The sequence below is a fragment of the Brachyhypopomus gauderio genome, chromosome 5, assembly GCF_052324685.1.
Source record: "Brachyhypopomus gauderio isolate BG-103 chromosome 5, BGAUD_0.2, whole genome shotgun sequence".
NCBI lineage: Eukaryota > Metazoa > Chordata > Actinopteri > Gymnotiformes > Hypopomidae > Brachyhypopomus > Brachyhypopomus gauderio.
This window is the reverse complement of record NC_135215.1, coordinates 28,429,480-28,439,637: the sequence shown is the minus strand read 5'-3', so window position 1 is coordinate 28,439,637 and position 10,158 is coordinate 28,429,480. Positions and strand designations below refer to the sequence as shown.

At 44.2% G+C, this 10,158-nt stretch overlaps 1 protein-coding gene across 1 annotated transcript; it reads left to right on the top strand.

Annotated features, from left to right (window-relative positions):
- The first annotated feature begins 54 nt into the window (after positions 1–54).
- cat (catalase) lies at positions 55–8,338 on the top strand. Its single transcript, XM_077006890.1, has 13 exons — positions 55–327; positions 1,343–1,514; positions 1,744–1,854; positions 2,293–2,423; positions 2,573–2,677; positions 2,784–2,909; positions 2,988–3,179; positions 3,310–3,462; positions 6,250–6,388; positions 6,520–6,650; positions 6,743–6,850; positions 6,941–7,024; positions 7,140–8,338. Exons 1-13 carry the CDS (start codon positions 262–264, stop codon positions 7,197–7,199), a joined length of 1,578 nt encoding a protein of 525 aa, XP_076863005.1. The 5' UTR covers positions 55–261; the 3' UTR covers positions 7,200–8,338.
- Positions 8,339–10,158: the final 1,820 nt, after the last annotated feature.

Sequence of the window (10,158 nt, the reverse complement as noted above, 5' to 3'; positions counted from 1 at the left end):
CAGTAGAGATAAGAGACTAAAGCAGGAGGCGGGGCTGAAGTCCAGGAACACTGAGGTTAGTCCAGCAGGGACCAGTAGAGATAAGAGACTAAAGCAGGAGGCGGGGCTAAAGTTCAGGAACACTGAGGTTAGTTCGGCAGGGACCAGTAGAGATAAGAGACTAAAGCAGGAGGTGGGGCTGAAGTCCAGGAACAACAACACCGAGGTTAGTCCGGCGGTTCACGTCTTTGCGGAGCTGTGCTGTCTAACGCTACGAGAAAGATGTCTGAAAGCAGAGATAAAGCTTCGGATCAAATGAAACAATGGAAAGAGAATAAAGGATCGCAGGTTTGTACGCGCATTTGCATGCAAGTTCGATATAGCTGTATTTGTGACTGTTTTTTTATTATTTTGATCAGCTAGATAGGGTTTTGCGCTCTGTGTATCTGAGGCAAAAGTCAAGTTGACTGTCCAACTTTACTGAAGTAGGTTAGATGGCTTGCTAAGTTTGGGGTATGCTGCAGCCATTTAGAAGCAGCAGGCGATGTTTAATCCTCTTATCCTGTTTTTTTCTGGCCATAACTAAAGTCTAGTTCGGGAAGTCGAGTTTTGCAGGAGCGAACGTGGAGAAAACATGCACGTTTTTGCGAATTTAGACCTCGAAAAGCTAGCTAGTTAGCCTAGCTAGCCTAGCTGACCCAGTTAGCCTAGCCCGTCCATATCTGGACAGACTTGGACATGACTTTGAGTTCAAGGCTCTTTCGAGGCTCTCACTCGTAGCTAACCATGGGTCAGAAGAAGACTGCAACGTGTTTGCAACACCAGTCCATTTGTCCGAGGGTGGCCTGTTCGAGTCCACATAAAGGTTCAGATAATACATAAGGGCCTAGCTAGTCAGCCTAGCTTTGTTCTCATGTGTATTGAAATGCTGGTTCTGTCTGTGCGTTTCGGTTGATTTTTAACCGGATCTTTGCCCTGTTATGTAATAGAGGTTTCAAGGCCGGAGGCATAAGGATAAATGAACCAGAGGCCCATATTAACAACCAAACAATATCACTTGTAGTTTCATACAGTTCCCCAAAGCAGACATTTGGCCCTGCAATAAGCTCTAAATTCACATTGAAATTCTACTTTTTAGACAACTATAAAACCACATTAATTTGAGCAAATGTATGCAATGCTGCAAGCTCATGCAGACAAAGTGCATATGCATACACATACACACACAGATGCACCACAGGTGCTAGAGGTGTTCAACACAGTAATGAGCTTATACTTCTTAAAGCTGATTGTTTAAAAAGTTCCAAATGATGCTGATTTTTCTGTCCCGCACTGCTGACCACTAGCTGTCTTCCTGTCTCAGCGTGCGGATGTCCTGACAACAGGAGCAGGTGTCCCGGTCGGTGACAAGTTGAACATCCAGACAGCCGGGCCACGTGGGCCTCTCCTGGTGCAAGATGTCGTTTTCACTGACGAGATGGCTCACTTTGACCGGGAGCGGATTCCTGAGAGAGTGGTGCATGCCAAAGGAGCAGGTCTGCCTCAACACACACACACACACACACACACACACACACACACAAATGCAATGGGGCGCTTATTTAAAACAATCCTAGTATGCTTGAGGACATTTGTCTGCACTGAACAGATGAAGTTGGCACAGGGATCTGGAGATTTTGTCTAGGGCTGCATGCTCTGTTTACAGCGATCGCTTCATTCCACTGGGAGGTGAATCTGAGTTTGGATGCTTTCTCCTTCTTGCAGGTGCCTTTGGCTACTTTGAGGTGACCCATGACATCACGCGCTACAGCAAGGCCAAGGTGTTTGAGCACGTTGGCAAGACGACACCCATCGCCGTGCGCTTCTCCACCGTGGGTGAGACGCTCCTCCCGTATAAACGCTGCTTACTGTCCTAGTATAAGCCAGCAAGGAATCATCACTGTTGCGTAACTGTTTGGTAGGTAGGGCACAGGGGTTGTTTGTCGGAGCTGCAGGAGTTTGGACTGTATGTATATCGACTGTTCAGTGGCAGACAGCAGAACATGTCGGTAGATGCTGGCGTAGCAGATGCCCTGTGGGTTGCCCCTGTTGTAAGGGAGCCAAGCGGGACTTGTGTAAGAGGCTGGAGCAGCACGTCCTGCTGGGGCAGATAGTGAGCGTACTTCAGTCAGCAGAGGTGCCGATGGCAGGTGTTGCAGACCTTCAGTCCAGCTCCCCCTGCAGGTTGAGTGTTACACCTACAACTTCATTGTTTTATAATATGACGTGTGTGTGTGTGTGTGTGTGTGTGTGTGTGTGTGTGTGTGAGATTAGCTGGTGAGTCAGGCTCAGCTGACACAGTGCGGGATCCTCGAGGTTTTGCAGTGAAGTTCTACACTGATGAGGGTAACTGGGACCTGACGGGTAACAACACGCCAGTCTTCTTCATCAGGGATGCACTTCTGGTGAGCGTGAGCTTCTACAGGCTAAAAGATTTGCACCACGGATTGTTTCAGAGATGCTGGACTAGAGACAGAAATGACGTGTGTGTGTGTGTGTGTGTGTGTGTGTGTGTGTGTGCGCGCGCGCGCGCGCGCGTGTGTACGCGGGACAGTTCCCCTCCTTCATCCACTCTCAGAAGCGTAATCCTCAGACTCACCTGAAGGACCCTGACATGGTGTGGGATTTCTGGAGCCTGCGTCCAGAGTCTTTGCATCAGGTACTGGAGACGATCCCGTCTGGTTCATCCTGCACTTCAGATCTCCGCCACAGTCTGCAGATGGGGCTTTAATCCTGCTGCCTCTCTTACTCTGTCATTCTTGCAGGTGTCTTTCCTCTTTAGTGATCGTGGATTGCCCGATGGCTTTCGCCATATGAACGGCTATGGATCCCACACATTTAAATTAATAAACGCTCAAGGCAAGCCTGTCTACTGCAAGTTCCACTACAAGGTGTGTGTTTTGCACCTGTTTGTACGTGCTCTTGCTTTGGACTGTGTATGGCTATAACATGTTCACACTTCCTGTCAGACCGATCAGGGCATTAAAAACTTGCCCGTGGAGGAGGCCGACCGTTTGGCCGCCACGGACCCCGACTACGCCATCCGTGACCTTTACAATGCCATCGCAACTGGAAACTTCCCCTCTTGGACCTTCTACATCCAGGTCATGACCTTTGAGCAGGCAGAAAAGTACCCATGGAACCCATTTGATTTGACCAAGGTACTTGAATACTCACTGACCTTATCCTCCTGTCTCCCCAACATTATTTTCCCAACCCAGCTGTACTGTAGATGTCTTTGCTTTGTGGATGGTTAGTGAGAGGTGTGTGACTGCTCTGTGCATGTTGTAGGTGTGGTCTCATAAGGACTTCCCCCTGATCCCGGTGGGTCGCATGGTGTTGAACAGAAACCCTGTGAACTACTTTGCCGAGGTGGAGCAGATTGCATTTGACCCCAGTAACATGCCGCCAGGCATCGAGCCCAGCCCTGATAAGATGCTGCAGGTAAAACACACACACACACACACACATCACTTGTGCTATCCATCCCCTCACACTGTCCATTATAATGTCTGCCTCAGATAGCAGTTTTACCTTAATTAGCAAGAAATACATTTTTCTTCTTGCTTTGCACAACAGACAAGTCAAAATATCCTCATCATCTATATTGCCATTTGTTGAGGTGATCACTGTACTACTGAAGTTCAGGAGTGAGTGTAGTTGATTTACAAGATCTCCAGAGGGAGCCAGAATGTTCCTGGTGCTTCAGCTGGGTCTTGTGTTCTTCACCACTGGTCCCGCCCTGAAGTGCATGTTCATGTGCTCTGATTAGGGTTTTGGTAATGGACTGATCAGTTAGTCATATTGAATTTGGATTAAACTCGTAATGGAGTGTACAGGGATTATGAAACTGACAACCTCAGTTATGGTCCACCATTTATAGGAATTATAGTGTTTAAATAAGTACATTAACAAAGTGATTGGATGCAGTAATGTGACATTGATTTTTTTTTTAGATTTGTGTTGTGGGCTGGGTTGCTAATTTGGTCATAGGAAATGACAGAGTGATCATTATAAGGTAACATGCTATTTTGAAGACATAAATATTGAAAAAGGTTGAGGTTTATTGTCACAAGTTGATTTATTTTTTGTGGCTGTGTGCATGTAGAGTTCTCTTAACTTAGCATAATTCATACTAACCTTAAGTTAACACTATAGGCTTAGTCTAATCAGAAATATTTGGTTAGGTTAATAGACCTTGAGGATATGCTTGCTATATTTGGTGATGTATCCCTTTGTGCCATAATTGGAATGATTGCTATTGTAGTAATACTAAGTTTAAAGATCTTTATTTGCCAATCAGTAATTATAAACTAACTGTAAGGTGCTATTTTGAGAAACTGTGGGTACTGAAACTACGGACTCGGTGTGACCCAACACGCAGGAAACAAGTGCAGCGCACTGAGCCCACAGTGAAGTCGGGATTTCACACAGGCTGTGGTGGCTTCTCATCTGGAGTTTCTGAAGACTCACAGATGGCCCACAAAGGAAACTTGGAAAGCTGAGATCTGCGATCAGATCTGCAGAGTCCAATTGGGCATATTTAATCATTTAATACACAACACTGCCAGTTCCTCCGCAGCACAAAAGAGATGAACCACCCAAATCTTTTTTTTTCTTCCTCTGACAGACATAGCCATTGGTTTAGAGAATTGTTTAGAGAAGATGCATGTTTAGAGCTGCAATCTTCTGTCCTGTTAACAGCTCATGTCTGAAATCAGTTCCTCTAGCTGTGAGAGCTAAATGTGAAGGTTGGTGTTGATTTCAAATCACGATATTGATGTTGATTCCCCCACTTGGTACCCTGGACCCCGGAAATTGCACGCCAGGAGTCACTTCTATAGTCTACTTCTGATTTTAGTGCTGGTCAGTCATGGATTGTTTGTAGTTCACATAAGGTCCTCTAAAAATGTAACAAAAAGAAACTCTTGAGTTATGAAAGGCCTGTCACACTAATTGTTCCAGTTAGTATTTTTGTTTGCTTGTTTATTATAAACGTAAAGATGAGCAGCTCCAGAGCAGTTTACACCTTTTAAGCTTCTGCCTCATTGTGGGCTCACTGACCCATACCAAACTAGTACATTTGGCTGATGTCAGTTCCTCTGTTGACACCTGCCCTGGTTTTACAGCAGAATGAGAAACGCTACTTGTTTAAGAATTAAACCCTTCAATGGTAGTAGCCATCTTTTGCTGCAGTAATTAGCTTTAAGCTTTAAGACTTTTATGGCAAAGGTGTAAATTTCATGATGTGTGTCTGCCCCTGTCCCCCTTTGCTACCCCTCATGTGGGGTAGGTTTATACTAGCTTTCAGCAATTGGGAATGATTCACCCATTACACCTGACAGCTTTGTTCTGGGTGATTCTTGTGAATTATTAAATTATTAAATTCACATTAAATTCATGTAAGTATTAAGTTCTTAGTTTGCTTATTATCTAATATAGCTTAATGTAAATGATCTTTTCAAGAATGTGCAACATCATTCAGTTGCTTGGTAACTTTGACGTCAACATTGACATCTCCTCTCTGTCGAGGACAGAGCCTCAGCTGAACTCGTCACGTATTTGCCTAAGAATATTGACGGTGAGAGAAACGAGTGGATTTGTCATTAAACTGGAGAGGGAGCTTCTCGTTGCTACATCGTCATGTCCTCCTACTCCCCTTAAAAAGAAATACGAGCATTTCCACCATTTCTGGTGTAAGAACTCTTGGGCTAAAGTGGTGTGGGTAAATTTACTGCGCTTGCGGCTCGAAACATCTTCGTGTATTTTAGTTTGGTGTTATGTTGCTGTTTTAGAGCACGGGAGTGGTCTACAGAGCTGAACTCTGGGCCTCCTGAAATCAGTGGGCTGGAGGTCTGGTGTGGTCCACAGCGTGTGTGGGATTTTCTTCATTTGGTTCTCTGTGTAATGTGATTTGCTTTGATGAATCTCTCCCCCTTTCAGGTTTAATGGTGCAAGTATCCACAAAAGTTTTCTTCACAGCTTAAGTGTTTGATTGGGACATTGTCAACTGTTTACTTAAAAAAATCTTTTTTTTTTTTAAGCTTTGAGTTCAAAAGCCTTGTAGGGTCATTGGCCACAACTGAACCCACCAACAGTTGGTGTTTCTAAATGGTTTGTTTCCCTCATTTAGACCACCAGGATCAGTTTTGCTTATTAAACCCCTAGTTCCCTAGTGATTTAGTGCAGTGCAGTTCTCGGTGATAATGGAGCGTGGTGTGCTGTGCACAGGGTCGTCTCTTCTCATACCCCGACACCCACCGCCATCGCCTGGGGGCCAACTACCTCCAGCTGCCCGTGAACTGCCCCTTCCGTGCCCGCGTGGCCAACTACCAGAGAGACGGGCCCATGTGCATGAACGACAACCAGGGTGAGAAGACGCAGTTCTCCCCTTGTCTCGCCATATCAATCCTCTCGCTGTCAGTTCAACAAAACGCCGTGCAGGCAGTGTTGCCCAACCCTCACCCACTAAGGCTGAGCAATCCCTCTGCTGTCCTACAGGAGGAGCACCTAATTACTACCCCAACAGCTTCAGTGCACCAGAATGTCAGGTGCAGTTTGTGGAGTCCAAGTTCAAGGTGTCTCCTGACGTCGCCCGCTACAACAGCTCAGACGATGACAACGTGTCTCAGGTGGGCGTCGTGGTGAAGGAGACATGGACGAGTATCCTTGTGATTCTGGGGCTGTGGCTCTGACCTTCTCACCCCTTGGCGGGCTTCTGCAGGTACGGACCTTCTTCACCGAAGTCCTGAACGAGGCGGAGCGCGAGCGTCTCTGCCAGAACATGGCCGGCCATCTGAAAGGAGCCCAGCTCTTCATCCAGAAACGCATGGTGAAGTCCTCGCCCGTCCGTCCCTACAACACTGATTATTCTACAGGTTTCTGGATTGCGTGATGTTCCTCTCCGTCTGTCTCCCCGCAGGTCCAGCGACTGATGGCAGTGCATCAGAATTATGGGTCTCGCGTCCAGGAGCTGCTAGACAAGCACAATGCGGAGGCCAAAAAGGTCAGCTGTCCAGTCACCGCTGCAGCACGGTCTTCACAAGCTACAGGAAAACTGTTTACTTGTCTACAGGGGAAAAAATCTGCTAAGTGTGCGTCTGTTGCCTTGTCTCTTCCAGAACTCGATCCATGTGTACACCCAGGGTGGAGCTTCAGCTGTCGCCTCCTCCAAGATGTGATGGACCTGGAGATTCTCACTGAATCTGATAAAGCTGCATACACACTCACACCACTGACATGTGTATAGATACACACACACACACACACGTACACATGAGAACTGTCTGCTTTTTCATACTTCAGAGGCTTAAAGGTCTCGAGAGCCTTAATGTAAATGGTTCTACCCCCAAACCCTGCATGTCTATGATTTTATGTGGGAAATTGAACTGCGCTGACCTGAGGTCAGGAAATCTCCCTCTAATCTGCTGCTTCTGAACACAGCTGGGTTAGTTGGTTATCCATCTGCAAAAATGCCCAAATCTTAATAGGTACAGGGGCAGAAAGCATGAAAAATGAAACAAATTTGAGCTAAAAACACAGTTTGTTTTAAAACACACATTTTTAGTAGGGCATTGACAAGTATAGATTAGACAGTTCCATGAGCAGGACTCAACCCCACTGCCCCCTGCCCTATCTGCCCCAGTGAGCGTGAACCTCACCTGCCCAGACTCCGTCCCCTCTTACATATTCACAGCATTTCTCTGTCACACATCAAACTGAGGGCAACACACCAGTGTGTGTGTGTACGTGTGTGTTTGTGAGTGTGTGTGAGTTTTAACAACTCTCTTTATATAATCGTTTAGGTAAATATGCAGTACCCAGAACATGAAGACAAATTAACTTTTGTTGATGAATGCCTTATTTGACTCTGACTACTGAATTGTGACTACAAATAATACTGTTTTACTGAAAACTAAATGAATTATTAGAAATTGATAGTTCAGGTATCTCAGCATTAAATAGACATTCCCTGAGGTCTGTCTTATCCTTTTAACAATGAAATTGTGACTAACAGAATTACTCATGTAGAGATCACAAAAAAGGTATGAATCAGAACTCAGATTACAAACATTCAGAATATGAAAAAATGCTTGTCTGACTGACAATTGAAATAGACATTAAATATTTTATGGTTTGCTTACATTTCATAGCTGGACCACTGCAGCATTCACTGAACATACACACCACCCCCAGAACTGTTAACATTGCACTGCACATGTTCTCAACAGTTCTGCAGCAGTTGTATCACAAGAGTCATCACAGAATTCAAAATGTGAATTTGTAGTAAAGATTAAAACCAAATAAATGAGTGAATCTAGTGCTTTGTGTTTTTTCTAAAGTTCAGATACAACCCAACGCAATGGGTGTTTGGCTCTTGGTATAGAGACGGAGGGAGTGCTGTCTGGTTTTGCCGTTGTGAATGGCGTGATGGGGGTGAGGCTGGTGTGAGAGTGAGCTACTTTGGGACTGTACCTCACTCAGAATGGAAGGGGTTTGTGCTTCTCTTCTACATGGCTTCTCTTCGTTTAATGGTTTGTTCATTGTGCTTTGCAGTTCCATGTTGATTTCTGTATCCTGATTTCTGTTTTTGCTAAAAGAGAATAACAAGTTGGGATTTTCTGTCATGGTTTCAACTCACATCGATTTGTCACACTGTGGCAAAATTTAATAAAATACTTTAATTTGCTATGCTGTTTGAGTTTTTTTTATTTTTGAAGGTATTAAAAATGTACATTTATGTGCAAAAGATTTGAGGACCAATCAGATGCACAGATGGCATGGCCCATTTCCTGAAAGCAGAGCAGTTGGTGTAGAAATGCAGCTTCAATGCTGTGTGTCTGCACATAAAGAGAAAGTGTAAATAGAGAGAAAGCTTTGAAGTCTTTGCTTGTACTGTGTAGTGGCTGCTCCAAATCAAACTGATAGATGAACAGAGGATGAATTCAATGACAGCAGTGTAGACGATCAGCAGCTCTTGTGGGAGACTGTGTTTCCGTAATTGTGGCAGAAAGTAGAGTCTGCTGGGTCTTTATGAGGATGGTGATGTTTGTCACAGAAAGTAGAGTCTGCTGGGTCTTTATGAGGATGGTGATGTTTGTCACAGAAAGTAGAGTCTGCTGGGTCTTTATGAGGATGGTGATGTTTGTCACAGAAAGTAGAGTCTGCTGGGTCTTTATGAGGATGGTGATGTTTGTCACAGAAAGTAGAGTCTGCTGGGTCTTTATGAGGATGGTGATGTTTGTCACAGAAAGTAGAGTCTGCTGGGTCTTTATGAGGATGGTGATGTTTGTCACAGAAAGTAGAGTCTGCCAGGTCTTTATGAGGATGGTGATGTTGGACAGCCATTTCAGATCCTGGGAGATGATGGATACCAGGAACTTGTAAATTACCGCTTGTGACACAGGGTGGTTGGATATTGTGAGAGCGGACTGCACTGTGGGGACTTTCTGGAAGTCTACCACCATCTCTACAGTCTTTAGAGTGTTCAGCCCCAGGTTGTGTTGGCTGCACCAGCACACCAGCTTGTCAACCTCTTGGCGATATGCAGACTCACCACCCTCGATCAGTCCAGTGACTGAGGTGTCACATGGATATACTGAAAATGTCTCCAGACAGAGCAGGGAAAGGGAAAAATGAGGTGGTGTCCATGACTGAGAACATGGTTACATTGGGTATGTATATATTAATGTAGGTAATAAACTGGTTATGTAATTCAACTTAAATTGTATTTTAACTGTGAAGTTTATATTCCCATCTAAATCACAAAACCTAAAGGACGTAATTTTATGAATTGATAAAAAAAAAACACCTTGCACCTTTTAAAAATGGTAATAAATCTGCCTTAAATGTTCAAGTCATAGTTTTATTAAATTTTAAATTTATTTATTAAGATTGAGTATGTATTTTCGTTTATTTGATTTTTTGATACCAAGCCAGATAGTGGGAATATATATATATATTTGATCAACTATGCTGATTAATGTTTTAAAAATTAAAAGATTAATGTTGGTTACAAAGTACACTGACTTAGCCCTCTACTGCATGCATTATAAAATCTTTGATTATAAAATATTTGGTCACTCTTATAAACTTATGGTCCACTATAACCTATTCAAAAATTTTTTGGTGATAAAAAAT

Bases quoted from the DNA above. Each gene is read 5' to 3' on its own strand.
- cat (XM_077006890.1), top strand. From the start codon at position 262: ATGTCTGAAAGCAGAGATAAAGCTTCGGATCAAATGAAACAATGGAAA. The intron at 328-1,342 runs GTTTGTACGCGC...TTCCTGTCTCAG, and splicing joins AAGAGAATAAAGGATCGCAG to CGTGCGGATGTCCTGACAAC. The intron at 1,515-1,743 runs GTCTGCCTCAAC...TCCTTCTTGCAG, and splicing joins GGTGCATGCCAAAGGAGCAG to GTGCCTTTGGCTACTTTGAG.